General features: G+C 38.9%; 1 protein-coding gene across 1 annotated transcript; it reads right to left on the reverse strand.

Moving 5' to 3' along the window:
• Nucleotides 1-16947: 16947 nt before the first annotated feature.
• On the reverse strand, nt 16948-20013 carry LOC126695616 (zinc finger protein MAGPIE). The gene is made up of 3 exons (XM_050392438.1): nt 19681-20013; nt 19160-19556; nt 16948-18401 (listed from the first exon to the last, which is right to left on the reverse strand). The coding sequence occupies exons 1-3, from the start codon at nt 19790-19792 to the stop codon at nt 17528-17530; spliced, it is 1383 nt and encodes a 460-aa protein (XP_050248395.1). The 5' UTR covers nt 19793-20013; the 3' UTR covers nt 16948-17527.
• Between the last annotated feature and the right edge of the window lie 276 nt (nt 20014-20289).

Below are 20289 nucleotides of genomic sequence, written 5' to 3' on the forward strand. Positions count from 1 at the left end.
ATAATTTTATTCAATCTTTTGTACCATGTATTTATTGTGGGATTTAATTGTAAGAGTTGTGTGTGTGAGAGAGAGTGTGTGAAGACTCAAGCAAATTGAAGACTGAAGAGTTTTAACAGGTAGCTCGTGACTAAGCATCCCGCGAAATGATGCATGTGCCCTACACATGACTAGAATGCGAAGAGTCAGGGCAGGATGGAGACAGTTGTGTTTCGCGAGTAGCTTGCGGGTAAGGCCTTCCCGCGAGACACTCACGAAACATTCTCTTTTGCCAGATTGTCCTATCTGATACACACTTTTTGTACCCACACTATATATACCCACATTACCCACAAATGTTGAGGAATGCTTTTGAGAGAAAACCCTAACCATAAACCCTGAGAGTTAGAGATTGTTATACCCACATATCTCTACACAATTGCTTGTGGATTTTCCTCAACTCCTACCTCTACATTTCCATACCATTGAGAGGTTGATAGCCCAAACACTTACCACACCCTTTTAGAGTGTCAAGTGAGGATTTGGTGCTACTGGGAAGTATTGGAAGAAGCTAGACTTTGGCAAATGTAATCGGGCGTATTGCGGGATCCGGAAAGCTAGACAAGACACGGTTCCGAGAAGCCTTGTTGGAGTAGGAGCTTGGAAGGTTTAGGTACAGCGGGTAGATTAGGCTTGGAGGGTCTCTTGGTAACCCATGTATCTTAACTGCTTGTCTAGTGGATCGATTACCGCTTGGAAGGTGGAGGAGAGGTTTTTCGTCGAGTTCTTCGGTTTCCTCTTCGATAACACATCGGTGTGTTATCTTGTGTTTGTATCTTTCTTTCCTACTATTTTACCTTTCATTTTACTGCTGTGTTATTATGAATATGAGTTAGAGTAGCTTGTTTGTTTATACGCTCACATTTACTCTTTTTTGCACTTAGTATAAGTTAGAGTAAAATCTATCGAGCCGTAATTTTAATTTGGGGGTCTAAATAGCTCTTGTGTTTTCACACATTTTAGAGCATTCAATTAGTATCAGAGCAGGTACACTTATTTTGGTTTAAATACCTGAGTGTGATCCTTGACCCTTTGTGATGGACTGATCACAATCTCTCAATGCCCTACCATTTTTTGATGGGAGCAATTATGCCTTTTGGAAGGTCCGGATGAGGGCTTTCTTATGTGCTATAGATGAATCCGTATGGGATTCCGTTGTAAATGGGTATGTCAAACCCACAACAGCCAAGTTCGAATGGGACAAGGTAGCTCTTGCTTTAGCTAATGCGAATAGTAAGGCCATTAATGCTATATTCTATGGTGTGTCCCTTGATGAGTTTCACACGATATCGCATGTGGAGACAGCCAAGGAAGCTTGGAAGATCTTTGAGACTACTTATGAGGGTACCAAGAAAGTCAAGGACACAAATCTCCAAATGCTTACCACCAGATTTGAAGAACTTAAGATGGGTGATGATGAGGCTCCAAACACCACAATCCAGTTTAAACATTGTTTGCAAGCTATCAAGTAGTTAGTAATTGTAGCTGTTTTATATATATTTATTGTTTTGTTAATTTTAATGGTTGCATATATGGGACCCTTGGTCACTTTCTTGACTAAAACTTGGCCCCATGCAAGAAATCCAATTGTTTTTTTTTTTTTTGATAAGTAAAAGTTTATTGATCTCAAAAAAATGGAACATCCTAGTACACAGGGAGTGTACAAGGGGTCAAACAATCAAGAACAAAAATTATAAGAATCTAAGAAATCAAGAAAGGATGAAAAGGATTGGTTCCGCAATGCAGCCAACCAATCCATTAAAGTTCTAAAGAAAAATAGCTTCAAGTTTGATATGGATCTCTCCTTATCTTCAAAGCACCAACTATTTCTCTCCCTCCAAAGGCACCACAATAAGCAATGGGGAATCATAAGCCATATATACCCATTTCGATGACGACCAAAACTGCCTTGCCAACATGCTAGAAGCCCCACTACATATTGCGGCATAACCCAACTTACTCCAAACAACCCGAACACCATAGCCCACATATCCATTGCAACCGGATAATGAAGAAAAAGATGATCAATTGATTCCCTATTGCACTTGCACATGGAGCACCAGTCTAATATCCAAACCTTCCTTCTTCGTAAATTGTCAATCGTTAAGCATTTCCCTAAAGCAACAGTCCAAACAAAGAAAGCTACTCGAGAAGGAATCTTTTGCTTCCAAATGCTTTTCCAAGGAAAGCAATAGTCATTAGGGACCATTAAGAGATTGTAATAATCCCTAACCGTGAAGCCCTTCTCTCTAACAGATTTCCAGCACTTTTTATCCTCACCAAGCCCTCTAACCGACGCACCATATATGGTATCCATGAAACAGGCCAGTGCCTCTAGTTCCCGAGCATGCACACCCCTAAAGAAACTTACATCCCAAAACAGGATTCCATTATCAAACTTCATAATCTCAGCCACACTAACCTCTTGATCTCGGCAGAATCTAAACAATTCAGGATAGCTGACTGTAAGAGAAGTTTCACCACACCAACGGTCTTGCCAAAATTTCACCCTAAACCCATCCCCAATATCATATAGAATGTGGTGAGAGAAAGTAGGCCATCCTCGACTAATATTTTTCCACAAGCCAACACCATATGGACCATTAGGTAGGCCTAGTACACCAACTACCCCATTCACAACCATATTTCACGGCTATCACTTGCCTCCAAAGAGAAACCCTCTCCATCCCAAATCTCCATAGCCACTTCCTCAGCAGAGCTTCATTAAAAAGTCTTACATTTCTTATCCCAAACCACCCGAAGCAATGGGAGTGCAAACAGTAGCCCATTTGACCAAATGGAATTTTGGTTCATCACCAATGCCACCCCATAAAAAATCCCTTTGGAGTTTCTCAATTTTGTTAGCCACAGAAGCAGGAATAGGAAACAAAGATAGAAAATATGTGGGTAAATTAGATAGAGTGCTTTTAATTAAAGTGACTCTACCTCCCTTGGATAAGTACAAATGTTTCCATCCTACTGATTTCCGTTCTATCTTCTCCAGAATTGGGTTCCAAATTGTCTTATCCTTACATTTAGCTTCCAAAGGAAGGCCTAAATATTTCATTGGAAGGGTACCTTGTTTACAACCAAGGACATTCAACAATAAGTCAAGATTATGCACCATACCAATAGGAACCAGCTTTAACTTGCCCAAATTTATCTTCAGACCAGAAACCGCCTCAAACCAAATGAGAATCATACGGAGAAAAAAAACCTAATCCAAATCAGCATCACAAAAAATTAAAGTGTTGTCCGCAAAGAGCAAATGGGACACCTCCAAAGATCTTCCCTCTAAACGACCCACATCAAAGCCTGACATGTGACCATCATGGACAGCCTTATCCAACATTCTCCCAAGGACTTCCATCACCAAGACAAACAACAAAGGGGACAATGGGTCACCTTGTCTCAATCCCCTGGAGCTCTCAAAAAACCCATAAGGAGTGTCATTTATCAAGATAGAGAAGCGAACAGTAGATATACAAAAGAAAATCCACTGCCTCCATTTAGCAAAGAACCCACTCCATTCTAGTAACTGCATAAGAAAACCCCAGTTGACATGATCAAAAGCCTTCTCAACATCTAATTTGAAAAGTATCCCTAGCAAACCAGTTTTCACTCTACTGTCGAGGCATTCGTTAGCAATAAGCATAGGGTCAAGAATTTTCCTATTCCTCACAAAGGCATTTTGAGAAGGAGAAATTATATCTTCCATGACCGTGTGAAGTTTGGTTGCTAAGACCTTAGCAATGATTTTATAAACCCCCCCTCCCCCCCCCCCCCCAATAAGACTAATGGGGCGAAAATCCTTGACTTCAATTGCTGGATTTTTTTTAGGGATGAGAGTGATGAACGTTGCATTTAAGCTTTTCTCAAACTGACCTTTAGCAAAAAAATGGTGAAATACAGCCATAAGATCAATTTTGAGAATACCCCAACATGCTTGGAAGAAGGCCATTGGAAACCCATTAGGTCCAGGTGCTTTGTCACCATTAAAATTTTGTATGACATCAAAAATTTCTGCCTCCTCAAAGGGTCTATCTAACCAATCAGCATTATCACCGGATATCCTAAGAAATATCAAGACTTCTGGAAAAGGTCGAACAACTTACTACTCCGAGTATAAATTCATAAAGAATTGAGTAATACAATCAGCAATCATACCTTGATCAGAAGACAAGGTTCCATCAACCATAAGGCTCTCAATACCATTATTTCTTCTATTGGAATTAGCCATTCTATGAAAAAAAATTTGTACTTGCGTCCCCCTCCCTCAAGTGTAGCATCCTAGACTTCTGCCTCCAACTAATTTCTTCTAAAAGAGTAAGCTTTCAATCTCGGTACGGAGATTAACTTGTTCTAACTTCTCCTCAGCTATTAAAGGTTGAGTCTCCTCTCTAACATCTAAGTCATTCAATTTGTTCCATAACAACTGTTTCTTTAAAGTGACATTGCCAAACTCCATTTCATTCCATTTTTTTAGGTCCAACTTCAAGGCTGCCAACTTCTTAGCTAGTATAAAACTCGGGTTGCCTTGGAACAAATAGGATGCCCACCAAGTTTTCACTTTATCAACAAAATTCTCCGCCTTCAACCACATATTTTCAAAACGAAAAGGAGTTCTACCTCTCCAATGACTCCCCCCCTCCAATTGAATTGGGTAGTGGTCTGAAAGTACCTTAGGCAACCTTCTCTGTGCAAATAGAGTGAAATGATCTGCCAAAAGCGGAGAGAAAAGAAATCGATCTATTCTAGAGGCAGAGGAATTGTTGGACCAAGTATAAAGGCCTCTTTCCATAGGTATATCCATCAGCCCATGAAGAGAGATAAAATCCAAAAATTCATACATAGCTCGAGTACTAGTTGTAGCCCCTAATCTTTCCGATGGGAAGCGAATTATATTAAAGTCACCTCCTAGGCACCATGGTACATCCCACCAACTAATCAGCCCTGTCAGTTCCTCCCACATCTTCCTACGCCTCTTGTTCGAATTTGGCCCATATAAACCTGTAAAAGCCCACTCAAATTGATCGCCTATATTTTTAAATCTGCATGAAATAGAAAAACGCTCTACTGCTTCTTCCACCTTTTCCACTGCCCTCCGATCCCACATCAATACAATACCTCCAGAAGCACCTTCTGAACCCAAGTACAACCAGTCGACATATGGACAACTCCATATACTTCTGACTACTCCTCTAGTAATCCATTAAAGTTTAGTCTCCTACAAATAGACAATATCAGGTCTTCATGCACGCAACAAATTACGAATTTGAAGTCTCTTCCCAGCCTCATTCAATCCTCTGACATTCCAGGAAATCATCTTCAGATTCATTTAGGAACAGAAAGAGCCCGCTCCCTATTAATACCACTGTGCCTAGTTGAAGTAGAACCATAATTAATCAAGTTGAATAGACCCTTCAGCTCTCTAATACCTTTCACTCCAGAACTCTTCAAATCACGTGCTTTTTTTTCCAAAGCAACCCTACGGTGTAATTTAGCCTCAACAGCCAATAAAAAGGTGGTTGCTTGATTTTCCAAACCTTTTAGGGATGTGCCCAGGAAGTTATCAAACCCTTTAAATCTGCTTTGGAACTACTCAGAGTAAGTTTCTCTCCTCACTGGATTCTCCACACCCAACACTTCCTGCCCTTCCATAGCCAAGGGTAGAGAAAAGGCCAGTGGTTCCACACTTAGAGGCAACAAACCCCTTACATTAGGTAGCTCAGAAGATTCTGAACAAGTGCCTGAGGCCCAATCCTCCACAAGCACTTCATTCTCATCAACTTGGGCTGATGACACCTCTACAACATCTGAACACTTCAAGGGGACCAAGGCCAATTGGGTTTGCTCTTCCAATACCTTTGTGACTTCACCTGGAGGCAGAGAAATTTGAATCGGAACCGCCATTCTTCTTCCATATCGAAGTTCAAGCACCCACTGTTCTGAATTCCCCCATTTCTTGCTAACATTGCCAGAATTCTCCTGAAGTATCAAACGAATGTCTTGGTGCAATTTCTCTTCACCATTGGAGGTGTTTGTTGACTCATCAGAGCTGAGAAACGCTGTATTGGACTCATTGGAACCGAGAATCTCATTATCGGGCTCATCGGCGCTGATAAGGTCAATACCGGCACCGTCGGAGGCTTTCATCGACTGGGCTAGCCTCAACAAGCTTTGGGAGTCAGCTTGAGGAAGTTTCGAGGTGGAATCCACATCGCCTCTACGAGGATTGCTGACTTAGCTCTTCGAAGCAGAAGGCAAGTTACCTGGGTGGGTCTCGCCATTTTGGAGTGTTTGCTTTGGTTTGGGCCGCCAGACTTTGATGGTCTTGGGATTAAGTTTAGGCTTTGCATTGAAGGGAGTTGTGGGTTTAAAATGGCTAATAGGCTTAAAGTTTTTGTCTTTGGGTTTTTCTATGCGGCCCACTTCCTTGACTTTGGACCACATTACCTCCCACTCACCATCTAGCCCACGTTCCAATCTTAGGCCAACATCCAACGTTAAAGGTGAGTCATTGACACTACTGTTGCTCTCTGTAATCTCAACCGACAATTTAGCCTTAGACATAGCTTGTTTCTTCCTAGCATTCAAATCGCGAATATCGTGGCTTTTATTGCTCAAATTTGATTCGGTTGAAATTTGAAACTCCGGCATTAATTGCTTTCCTTTTCTGCTACCACTACCCTCTCTCCAATCACCCTCCGTCGCTGCCAGCAGAAAAGTTTTGTGATTCTCCACTCTCGGTTTTAGGATAGAGTTAAAAGGCTGTTTGGTTGCAAATGTCCCAGGTGCAATTGCTTTCTTTAGATGAAATCCAAAACCTCGCCACCCACTACTAGCTTTCCCTTCTAGGACCACGAGAAATCCTTTCCGACGGCCATGGATGAGTTCTGAGATCATTAAAAAACTGCCGTGTGAATTGGAACCCAATTGCAAAATAAAAACTTTCTCATCATCCCTAAAGGTTCGTGCAAAGTTACCAGGAGTTTTATTAGACATTAGATCCTCCACAATAGCTAGCAAACACTTAGCGCTCTCTCTGCCCATGAAACTGGAGAGATCAAAAGCGATTATTTGAAACTTAAGGAATTAATTATGCTCACAGGGTAAACTTTTGAAACCAATAGTTGTAAAGTTGAATTTATTCAACCATGTGTTGGCTTTATTTTGTGCCAAATTTGCTTGTAATTCAACAATTATATACCTTGTATTTAGGTGTGAATCATGTAAGGGTTGTGTGTGAGAGAGTGTGAAGAATTTAAGTGTGTGTGCATTCAAGAGCATTCTTGCGACTGGATCTCGTGAGTGGCTCGTGACTGATGACTCGCCAAAATGCCACATGTATGAAGCATGCAAAAATCTAAAGGGTCACGATAGCTAGAGCACGACAGGAAAAAAAAAGACAGTCTGGCCAGTTAATTATTTCAGGACGGGAACTCGCGACTTGTCCCAGTCGTGAAGGTGAGTCGCTAGAACCCCCTATTTTGCAAAAAAAATGACTTTTCCATTTCTCACATACCCTACTATAAATACTCTTATACCCACAAAATGTAGAGAGATTTCAGAGAGAATTTTGAGAGAGAAACCTTAGAGAAAAACAAATTGACTCATCTACATTTGATTCTCCAAATTCCTCTACTTTCACCCTCTCTATTAATATACCCTTGAGAGGATACTTAGCCAAACACTACAAGAAATCTGGGTTTAGGCGACGTTTATAAAACGTCTCTATAGACACAAATGGTCTACAACGATTTTTTTTTTTGGTGTCGTTCAAAAACGTCGTAATAGAGCGGTTGCTATAGGTCTATTGTGACGTTTCTAAAAACGTCACCATATGTGACTCTTTAATGGCATTCAAAACCTTTTATTGACGTTTCCTAAAATGTCATTAAATAATATAAAATTTTTGTAAATAATGTAGGAAAATACATTTAGCAACGTTTTAAAAATGCCGCAAATAATCAACCCTATGACGACGTTTCAAAAACGTCGCAAAAGCATTTGTCCTCTTGCTTTTTAGTTACATTTTTAAAATGTCACTATAGGACTGATTATTTGCAGCATTTTAAAAGTGTTGCTAAAAAGGATTTCTTCTTACTCTTTAGTGATGTTTTAAAAACGTCACTAAAACCTACTCATTATATTTTTTTTTAATATTAAAAATGCTATATAAATATGCTCAAAATTCAACAATAGCTAACGGAAGCTTGTAATAGATCAAATATACCTATTGATCATCAATATTCCACAATAACAAATGTTCAAACTAACACACTAACACATTAACCATAAATTCAAATATATATATTTAATACCAATACATGTATCATCTTGAATTGAACAAAAAACTTTTCTACCTACACCAAAAAAAAAAAAAAAACCCACCTAAACTATGACAATATTATAAACAAAGTACGATACTTCCAAAATAAATGTGGTTGTTGAAAACAATTATGTAATAGCCCAAGGAGTCCTTAAAACATTGCATTTACCACTATATGCTAGTTTCTTGATGGGATGAAGCCTGCGATCTATGAGGAGTTGGAGATTGATGATCTAAACTGAAACCACCCTGAATATAAATTAAGAGTATCTAATAAGGTCATGAAGAAATCATTTTGAGTAACAAAATAATAGTTGCTATACTTAAAAAATTTAAACACCAAATACATTCTTAAAACATTAAAATTTAATACCCGAAACGTCACGTATAACTAAACCTCTTATTTTCATTTATACATTCAAGAACTAAAATAAACAAAGAAGATTTATATCCATTTCTATCCATATCTTCATTCACACAACAAATTCAAAACCAATTAGTTTCATAAACATGCAAATAAGATTACACATAATTTTAAATATAATAAACAAATCATATCAAGTCTATCTATATCCTCATTCACAAATGGACTAAAGCTCTACAAACTTAAGCAAAAACCATGGAAGTAGAATTACACATACACTTAAATACAGTAAATAACATATTCAAAATCACATAGTTTCATAAACATGCAAATAGGATTACACATAATCTTAAATATAATAAACAAACCATATCAATTCTATCTATATCCACATTCACACAAATAGACTAAGTCTTGAATCTCTACAAACTTAAGCAAAATCATGGAAGTAGAATTACACATATACTTAAATATAGTACACAACATATTCAAAATCACATAGTTTCATATACATGAAAATAGGATTACACATAATCTTAAATATACTAAAAAAATCATATCAAGTCTATCAATATCCTCATTGTGCAACTTCATTTCTATTTTCCACAGATGTCCTATCTCTAATGTCCATCCAACTCTTGTCCATAACTATAGAACAAATTTACAAAATAAATACCTATGGCATGATATCATAAAATCATAAACCAACCATTAGTCCATATTTCAATTACTCTAACAAAACAAACCTATGCTTCTAAGAAAACAGGATGAAATTTCCAAATTTGAGAAAATGACTTGCAAGTCACACCAATGTCCTAAGTGTAGGCATAAGGAGTCTAAATTCATAAGTAATTTATTAATACATTTGGTAACTAATCAATATCTCTTGACAATTGTCATTTAGTTTGCATGTTCAACATGTGAAAGAAATGAAATAATTAAAGAAAAATCCACCACAAAACAATTATCGATTCAAGCCACCCACTTGTTCTAACTTAGGAACCCACCCCAACACAATTATCATAATCACAAATAAAGAATGCTTACAAGTATTGAAGTCCAAAAAGTAATCAACAAATATAACTCAAAAATATTCATCCAAATTTTCAAAAAATAATAAACACTTCCAATATGAATGTAAACCACCTTATAGCACCATGCAAGCCACCCGCTTGCTTCAACTCAACAATCCACCCTAACACAATTATCATAATCACAAATATAGAATGCTTACAAGTATTGAAGTCTAAAAAGTAATCAACAAATATAACTCAACCATATCCATCCAAATTTTCATAAAATAATAAACACTCCCAATATAAATGTAAATCGCCTTATAGCACCATGCAAGCCACCCTCTTGCTCCAACTCAACAATCTATATCAAGTCTATCCATATCTTCATTCACACAATTGGACTAAGTCTTGAAACTCTTAAGAAATAAGTAAAAACCATGGAAATAGGATTACACATAAACTTAAATATAATACACAATGAAGAGTATAAAATTAGGGATGACAGATCCATTTAAGTAGACCTGACGGTACTAGATTAGTGGGCTAACAGGGATAAGGCAACAGAGGGGGGCATCGGATGAATAGGACACATGACAGGTGGATTCCTCCCCGTAATAGATGGTTAGTCCTTCTACATGGACGAATTCAAGACACACGGACATGAGGTAGACGGGTATCAAGGCCACATGGCATTCACATGGTTTAAGTGGCCTCCAAGGAATCCTAAATGGAAATAACTTGCATCTCACGATTAACCCTAGTCAGAAGAATCCCAGCATGAAAAGAATCTCAACATGAGAAGGATCCTGTAATATACGCGCATTTATGATAATCATTTCCGTAAGGAAAGACCTTACGCAAGAAACGGAGGTTGATTCTACACTACTATAAAAACCCAAGGCCCTCAGAAAACAAGGTATGCATAATTTACCTCAGTTTTAGCACTCTAGAATTGTGAAAAGTTCTCTAACTTATCCTTAAAAGGGTATTTGGTCGGTACCACACCGGTACTCTCCTAAGGTCTTCTTGTTTTGTGTTGTGCAAGTGTTGTTTTGATCACGTGAGGACTGTGCGACTAACTGACGATTTTCGACATCATTAGTTGGAACCGTCTGTTAGGAAACAGGAGATAAGCCATACTTACCGCTTCTCAGACAAAAAGTTGCATGGTACTTACTCATTCGATGGTAACAACCACTAACAATCAAGGTGACGAACCGTGCACCACTGCCCTAGAGAGACAAGTTCAAACCCTCGCAGCAGCAAAGGAACGCCTCACCAAGTAGAATCATGACCTAGAGGAACAACTACACCAGAAGAACACAACGCTTAACACCCAAGAGGTAGTTGAAGTCCTTAATTGTTTATCTAAGTGTTGGGTAGAATGAAAGATATCTGCCCCTTTTTACTCTTTACAAAGTATGTTACTTATCTTCCTTAGACCTGGTCTTCATTGCAGAAAGGTCAATTCACAGCGCGAGTATGTGGTAAACTCCTATATTATTGGTACTTAGTTAAATTGATTAAGTTGTTAGCAGTGTATTGTTATCTATTTTTTATAAAGTATAAAGTAGCAACAGTTCAACGCTATTTATAATGGTGATAAGCTTCAAAGCATACAAAGTAAAAGTGCAAGAGATAAATAAAAAATAAAATAAAAAAACACTACAGGAAAATCCTAAGTGCTAAGCCTTGGCTTTGGGAGCAGAAGGGTCTTCTTTCTGGCTCGACTGAGAGGTAGGGGCGTCCTTGGCCTTAGGATCAGCTTCTTTAGTCTCGGCCTCTGCTTCCTATCTTTGCTGCAGCTTTCCTTATTCTTGGCAACGTCTTTGGCTTCAGAAAAAGACTTTTTCTCCTTGCCCTTGCCCTTGTCTTTGGCCCCCTCAACCCCCTAGCCTTGATCACCAGCTTGGCTGGATCCCTTCAAAGTCACGGGAAGAGGGAGAGCAACTTGAGTAGTCAGGGGCTGCTTTAAGGACTTAGGAGTAGTGGCAGAGGGAGATGGGAGGCCGCCCGGGATTTCACGGATATTAGGGTGGTAGTATGTCTTTCCTGGTTGTCTCCACTCTGAGCCTGCAGGGACTCCTGCAATGTTGAGGGCTTCTGCCCACGTGGCATCATAATAATCCCTGCATGCCTCGGCCAGCTCCTCAGTCAGTCTAGCTTATGTTTCTTTCACGCCGAGGTTGTAGGCTGCTTGTTTTTCGGCCTCTGTTGCCTCCTTGGCCAACTGAGCTGCCTCTTTAGCCTTTTGCAGCTCTGCCCTTAGATCCAGCACAAGTTGCTTAGAAGTAGCCAGCTCTATCTCTGTTTGATAAAGCAACTTGTGCTGGTCCTTGGCTTGAGTCTCAGCACTTTTTAGCCTTGCTAGAGCGCTTTTTCTATCCCTCTCTGATGCAATTAGCTTGGAGAGCAGCTCCTTATTCTCCTCCTTTGCGGCCACCAAGGCCTTTTCAGTCTTGAGGTGAAGGTGGGCCTCATTCTTGACATCATTCCGAGCCCTGTTGACCCATTCCTCGGCCACAAAGACCTTCTGGGTAATCTGCACAAAAACAATATTGTAACCCCATGTGAATAGACGAGAAAGCCTATTAGTACTAAAATAAGTAAAAAGAGAGAAATTGTGAACTTACCATAGCAAAGTCCATTTTTAGGGACAGGAAGAGGTCATGCTGCTTCAGCTTCCTCACAGCATCCATATCCTTGGGTAAAAGGAGTGGCTGCTCTAAGGCCTCAGCCACATGCGCAGAGTGACCTCTTTGGTACTCCCTGATGGAGGCATTCCAAGGACTGGCGGCCTTGTCCACCTTTAGCCAAGGAGACCAAGTACGCTGTTGTAGGCATACCTCGGCTAGGTTCTGTTCCTCTCTACTGTCCATGAATGAGAACCTCTTGTCCTTGGGATCTTTGGTAGTCTTTTGTTGTTTTGCGCCCTTCTAAGGGGGCAACTCCCCTTCCTCAATCTCTTGTATTGGCCTTTTCCTCTTCAAATCTCTCATCGCATGCAATCCGAGGTCAATGGGGAGAGGAGGGGGAGAAGGGGAAAGAGTTGGAGGAACTTGGGACTTGGGGACTTCTTGTGAAGTTACCCCCTTATTCCTGGCAGACATAAGGTCCCTCAGGCTTCTCCTTTAGATTAAAGCCATTTCTTCTTCTTCTGAACTGGAGTCAATCCAGGCAACCACAAGTCTTGGAGGATTGGCCGCGGAGAATCTATCAAAATCGACCTCAGAGTTTGAGAGCTCTATCGGCCTTTCTGGCACTTCACCTCCCTCGTCAAGGCGGAATTTGTCTATCTCGACCTCGAGGGATAAATGTGTAGAGTCTGTCTCTTCTCTCAGAGCGGCTACTTCCTGAGGGACTTGCTGAAGTGGTAACACCACGGGTGGAAGGTCTCTCAGAGCCAAAAACCCCAGCTTAGAAACGTCTATGTGATTTAATTTAGGGTCACCAGCCTTTATTGCTTGGCCTGCGTCCTGAAATGAGCGAGACAAGGGCTCGTATTCCAAAATTAAATGAGCGGCCCGTAGCTGTCTGTCTTCGCTTATGAATATCTCAGATCTCAGCACTTTGTTGAGACCTAGTATGTTGATGAAACTGAGTCTCGGAGCGACGTGATTTTTATTTGCAAAAACATCCGAGGAGGAAATCATGGTCACCCCAATAAAAACTACCATCAAAATGAGATGAAGTGTTAAAAGCGAAAGAGGATAAAATTGAGAGTGCTAAATCCCCTGCCAAAGGGACTAATCTTATGGTACCCCACCTAGCTCTCCCGCCCAAGTTGGGCAGTAAAGACCATCGTTCCACTCCCTGGAGACAATAAGGTAGTCATCCTTCATGCCTTTATTTGACTTAAGAAGGCACGATATCAGTCTGACAATGTCGGAACAATACTTGAGATAGTATCCCACGCCGGCAAGCTTGTGGCACTCGTACATGTGAACCACATCATGCCACGTGAGCCCCAAGCCCATTTGCTCGTTGAGAGCATCTACACAACCCAAGACCCTAAATAGGTTAGGGGCGTACTGATAGGGAGTCAGTCCATGTTTAATCAGGTAATCCTTAGTTACCCTACCCATAGGAAGCGTCATTCCTCCCTCTATGAAAGAAATCATGGGAATGACAACTTCACCCACTTCTCTATTAGTAAGAATTTGGTCTGGGACACAATATTGCAAGGCTACTCTCTGCGGAATGTGGTATCTAGCCCTAAATCCCTCCATTCCAGCTAGAGAGTCTACTAAGTGCTTAAATATACCCATCTAAGCAAACGTAGGTGACACGAAGGAAGTTTTCTAAAAAAGAAAGATGGCCGAGGAGGTTGGCTGAGAGGAAAAAGAAAGTTTAAAGAGATAGATACTTACGAAAACAAGTGTATTAAATCCTGAACCTTTAGAAAAATCTTTTATCTTTTAGGAATTTCTAAAGGAAAAGAGTTAAGGAAACTTAGGAGTGTGGAGTTTTAGTGAGTCGGAGTGCTTGAGATCTTTGGAGAGCTTGAAAATTCGTAAAATGAGGGGTGAATGATTTCTCTCAAGGCTTTATATAGATGGTGAAAATGAGTGGGAGTTATCCCGCTCAAAATTTCAAGAAAAAGATCAACTGTTGGATTTGCGCCTCATTGTTAGATCTGGGAAATAGAGTGCAACCTGGAGCAATTAATGGCGCCTTGCGGACTTTGAAGCGTCAGCGGCAATTATGGGGCGCGTAATACGGCACTCCCACACGTGTAAATCAAAGGATAAAGTAGAATTAGCTCTTAAAAATTCAAAACCCCAGTTTTCTCGAATAAAAGGAAAAAACCGAAGTTTTGAGGAGCTATTGTAGGATTAAGGGCCCAAATTATATATTGGGCCTTGGACCTTGTCCGAGAGCGTGGGTGGTCTGAGGAGGAACAAATGGTAAAGAACGGTTCAGGCTCAGGATTTAATGAGCAAGATGCAAATAGGAAGGTTATTTGAGAAGGAATATCTCCTCGGATACGATAAGTACAGCTCAAATATGTTTTCCAATGATCAAAGTGACCTTCTAGTGATAGAGACGTGCATCATGAACATACGAAAAGGAGGGGAATCCAAAATATCCAAGAAAAAGCTGCTACCACTGCATTGAATACTCTGCAGCTACTTTCCTAGCTACATTTATGTAGAGAAGACCTCTAAACAGTGCTGCCTTGACAACCACAACTCACAGAAAGCTAAAGAGGGTGTCCGATGGGACAGGTACTCAAGTGAAAGCTCAAATGATCAACAAGTGTAGGATCAAGATAGTCCTGAGGGAGATATATAATGTAAGAGACCTCCCATGAAGAGTGGATCGGAAAAACAGAAACTGAATACTATAGCAATCAAAATTGTACCTGTACTTTGTTTAATTGATTTATGTGAAAAATAACCTCCTTGAACAGTGAATTCATTTTGTTCTGTATTCCTTGTTCTTACTTGACCATCTTCTAAATCTATTCAAGCCATTGTCCAATTCATTAAAACCTAGTTCTTTAACCCACTCTCTACAAATTTATTGTACTGGGCTCACTGGACCAATATCCCACACACTTTGAGCTTGGCCTGCAAAAAGTGTCCTTACACTGAGTTTTCTATAATATGTAAGAGATAACTAAATAAATTTAAGTAATTTAAGCTTTGTAAACATGTGCAAGGAGACAAGAAATATGAACAAAATCCATTATGGATCGTTCCTAAAATTAAAAAAAAAAAAAAAATCCATTATGGGTCAGATTGGGGTCACCCTAAATAAGCCAGGAGATAAAACCCTTATCCCCTTGTTCTCTTTTGTAGGTTTTTGGCAATCCTGAAGGTCCCCCATTGTGTTTTTTTGACAATAGTTGACGTGGGAAACATAAACACGAGGATAACACGACAAACACTTGATGACAATTTTTTTCTTTTCCCAAGACATCCTACCTATACATAAATGATACACGATATAAACGGATCATGGCACATCAAGGTTTAGGACTTAAAAACTTCTTATGTGCTCAAGAGTAGTTTCTTTTTCTGAATAATATTTTTCATTAAACCAAAAAAATAAATAAACAAAAAAGGAAGAATAAGAAGTTACAAAGGTGGGGAAATAAATCCATCTACCTCTTGGAACTATGAAAAAAAAACCAAGTTTGAGGATATAAAAATATTTCCTTTATAAGTTTTGTAACTCAACTAATTGACCATTTTGATATTTTCATTAGAAATATAAAGAATTTAAATCTTCCATTTTCATTGTGGCTATCAAATTATTGAGGAAAAAAAAAAAACTGTTAGAGCAATATTATTATGAGCAATAACATTAAAGGTCTATTTGGATACTGCTTATTTTACTGAAAACTGAAAACACTATAGTAAAATAGTTTTTAAAATATAAAACACTGTAGCAAATTTATTGCTGCATTTTCACAAGTTAACTGATACGTGAACAGTACCATAAGACCCAGAATTTAAAACACAAAACACAAAAATGCGTTAGGCAAACGCACGCTAACTTTAAGTTGTGCTCAAGAGTTTGTGGTGTGCACAACTCTTTCGAAACTTGTACTACACACCACTAAACACCCATATTCCATCATGTAACCAAAAGTAAAACAAAGTCAAAGAGACTGGTACAACATGGTTTCTTTTTCTCTTTTTCCTTTTTTTTCTTTTTCTTTTTTATCCTTATTTTGCCTTTTCATTTCTTGATTGGTATGATTCTCATGCAAAGGGCTGATAAAACCTATTGTGAAGGAGAAGAGGGTCACATCAACCGAAAATATATATTCTAAACATTATAAATTAAAAAAAGAAAAAAAAAAAAAAAACATGCGTTCTAAACGCACAATGAAAATATACCATAAAAAAAATTTAAAAACTAGTGGGAAAAAAATAATAAATAAATAAATAAATAAAACAAGAAGAAGAAGAAGAAGAGACCAAAGAAGTGATTTTACACGTTAGATCCAACAATTAATACATAACATGAATGAGCCAGCTCCATATCCCCTAGTTAAATGCTCGCAAACTATACCTAATTTTATTGTTGTTAGATGTGATTTGAGATAACTTGGTACTCTTCAATTGAAGAATGTAAGTATGCATTTTTTTATTTTTTATTTTTTATGGGAGCAAGTACGCATATTTGAAATCAATTAAAAATGAAAGAGTTGAACAAAAGATAAGATCACATTATGGTGGGGATTATACAAAAATTTTAATTATCTTCTGTCCCATATTTTGCATGTATTATAGCTAATCTTGTTATATAGTACAAGTATTCATGGATGGGCGATTGAAAAGCTACAATAGTTGCTTCTCAAAAAAAGAAAAAAAAAAAAAAAAGCTACAATAGTTTATTTTAAGCAATAGGCTAAAGCCTATATGTACTAGAATCAAGCTTTTTTCACTGGAAATTCTCTTTTAAGTCCAGTTTGACAAGAAATAACCATAACAGATGTGAAACAATGCAATAATGGGTCCAAAAGGGGCTCTTGCTTTTCCCCCACTACTCCACCCCCCCCTTTAATCAAAATTAAAAGTCACCATATTTTCAAAAGGGATCAGCTTTCAGGGTTCAAGAGAATATGCATGGATCTCCCTTCTTCAACTCTTCAATAGTATTCTAAGCAAAAAACTTTTAGCCCCCATCAAGCACTCAATGCCCACCTTTTCCTTCCCTGCAAAGTTACCAATTACTTAATAAATCTCTTTTCCAACTCCAAACTTCACTTTATTATCAACTTTGCTTTCCATTGCAATCCATGAACTTATTCCCTTAGGATCAAATCCAACCATTGATTGATGAAGGGTGGCAAATGGTTTGTACTCCCACACCCAGAAAGTCCCTAGTTTGACCTCCACCACCGCTTTCTTCATTCATCGTGTGCCTGCGTTTTGCAGGGTGTACCTGCAATAGATCACCTGCCGAGTTTTCTACATCATTTCCAATATTAGTACTGAGTATTGGATTTGAAGTACCATACAGTACTCCACACAATTTGTTCCCATCTCGAACTTGGCTATCACTGCACTTCAACCCAAAGCTCCCAAGGAATGATGGGTCAGTTGTGGTTACGCCAATTTGTGCAGCCTTTTGTAATAAAGCCGTGGCCGACATGTTTGCTGAAGGTGTTTGATGAGACTGGTGTTGTGTGCTGTACAAGGAAGGAACACTAAGAAGCTGAGTTCCAGCTTCCTTCACATCTGTTAATGGAAGTGAATTGCTTGCAGTTAGCTCTTCGGCATTACTCGAAGAGAGCTTAGTTCCAAACACCCAATTTAGCTGATAATCTGATGGTGGAGGATTTGAGCATGAAACTAGTGGATCACCAAATATTGTCCCTGAACTCACTGACCCAAGTTGATGAATCCCATGGAGATTGTTATTCCCTATTGATTCCTGGCCTTGGGATGATCCTTGGCCCATCCATAGGGATAGTCCTCGTGTAGTTTGATTGATTGCTTCTTCATTACTTGAGATTGGCTTGAAAATAGAAGAGAAATGTTGTGCCATGCTAGGCCCTAGTGGAGTCGGCATGAAATGATAGTTGATATTGTTGGCCACTGCGTTGCTCATATTGGAGGCTGCATTCAGTCTAGCTGTTTCTTCAGCTAAGGCATCGCAGAAGGCCCTATGAGTGATGAAGCTATCTCGCCTGCTCACAAATTTTTTTTACAAAAGATTAATTTAATTTCAAGAATAATGATATAAAAATAAAGAGAGGCATGAATAAAACTAAAGCATAGAATAATCATACAAAATAGAAGAAATGTAATAAATTTCATATGAAAAAAATTGTATTTGGAAATACAGTAAGTTAGATCAAATTTGTCTACATTGGTATCGAAATTATTGGAACCACCGACTAATTATTGGGGAGAGAGAAAAAATTACAAAAGCATAACCAGCGACAGAAGTGACAAATATAGTGGGATGCTTAAGATAATGAATTCCATATGAGAAATTTTATGTAAGAAGATAAATTCATTAGAGGACGAATATCGCTCATATTTGTCTTTCTAACAAGTTCTTTGTCTTCACTAGGGCCCCTTCTCTTTTCCCTCATGTGTCATGTGTGTGTGTGTCTGTGAGAGAGAGAGAGAGAGAGAGAGGTTCAGACAAGGATATACAACAACCACAAAAATCACTTTCACGCTTCATTTGCTTTCTTGTTTTCCTTCGTTGAGGTGTTTGAGACTACTGTTGCATGAAGAAATTGATGATGATCTATATCTCACACACAGAGACAAAGATATTACAACCACAAGTATTATTTTATTGAACCTTTATTTGCCTCAATTATCTTCCTCAGACTACTGACCCTATTACTACTTTTGCAAAAAATTTCAGTCTCAATATATATATAGCACAATAAAATCTACCCAACCAAAAAAAAAAAGAAGCAATAATTACCTTGAAAATATTGTCCCACAGTCACATTTGTACTCCCTAGTGCCACAGGTCTTGGAGTGAGCTTTCCAATCTGACTGCACAGCATATCTCTTTGCGCACTTCTCACACTTCCACTTCTTCTCTCCATGTTTTCGGCAAAAGTGTTTCTTTATACCAGTTAGGTCTCCAAGAGCCCTAGAAGCGTGGTGGTGAACACAGCTCTTTTCGGGACACACATAAACACGCTTCCTTATTTCCTTGCTGGTCCTCTGCTTGAGCTTCCATGGAAGGTTATGTCCCCTCCGGTGGAGTTGCAAATTTTGATCTCTTTGGAAACCTTTCCCGCAAATTTCACACAAGAATCTGTTGGTGGCCATGAGGGTCTTTGGCGATAAAGCTATAACTTCAGCTTCAGGATCTGTGTCAAGGAATCAACATTTGATAAACTTTAATTACTTTGAATATACCCAATACCATAAAGAAAGAGTGAGAGAGAGAAAAAAAATTGTAAAAGGTAAGTAGATTTGAAGAGAGAAACTTGCCTGGGTTGCCTGGTTGGTTTCTCTTCTTCTTTGAAGCAGGAGGATTAGATCCAGCAATTGGGTTTTCGACAAAACCATTTGGAAGTGCTTCTTCAGCCATATTTTCTAGCATCCTAAGCTTTTTCTTCTCGGTTTGGTACTCTATCTATGAGTAACCCAGAATAAAAGTTAAGGACAACAAATTAAGTGAGTATTAATTTGTAACTGAATTAAGAGTAAACCCAGAGAGAGTGAGTTAGTTTCCTGTGGTCTCAAGTACTCTCAACCCTAACTACACAAGCTGATCATATATGCTAGATTGGATCTCTCTCTCTCTCTTTCTTTCTCTCTCTCAATATAAAATATGTTTGCAGTCATTTTAATTATCTACTTTTTAGGTGGAATAAAATACAATTATGTTGTGGGAGGCGGTGAAAAGTTAAAGTTGGCAGGGACTGAGGGGGTAAGCTAGAGGAGGTTGATATGAGAAAAGGTGCATGATGACACATATCATCAGGTCGGGAGAAAAGCTAGTTCCAATGCTTTTCTATTTGGAATGATTATCCCATAATTTGTTTGCTTTTTGTTTTCCCAATTTTCTAATCCACACTCATCCAATCACCATTTATT

This window comes from Quercus robur, chromosome 8 (assembly GCF_932294415.1).
Source record: "Quercus robur chromosome 8, dhQueRobu3.1, whole genome shotgun sequence".
NCBI lineage: Eukaryota > Viridiplantae > Streptophyta > Magnoliopsida > Fagales > Fagaceae > Quercus > Quercus robur.

What these genes read in the sequence shown, in the direction of transcription:
- LOC126695616 (XM_050392438.1), bottom strand. Translation starts at nt 19,792, where the DNA reads ATGCTAGAAAATATGGCTGAAGAAGCACTTCCAAATGGTTTTGTCGAA. An exon ending in AAACCAACCAGGCAACCCAG is followed by an intron (nt 19,557 to 19,680) that starts GCAAGTTTCTCT and finishes TCCTTGACACAG; the next exon opens with ATCCTGAAGCTGAAGTTATA. An exon ending in TGTGGGACAATATTTTCAAG is followed by an intron (nt 18,402 to 19,159) that starts GTAATTATTGCT and finishes ATTTGTGAGCAG; the next exon opens with GCGAGATAGCTTCATCACTC.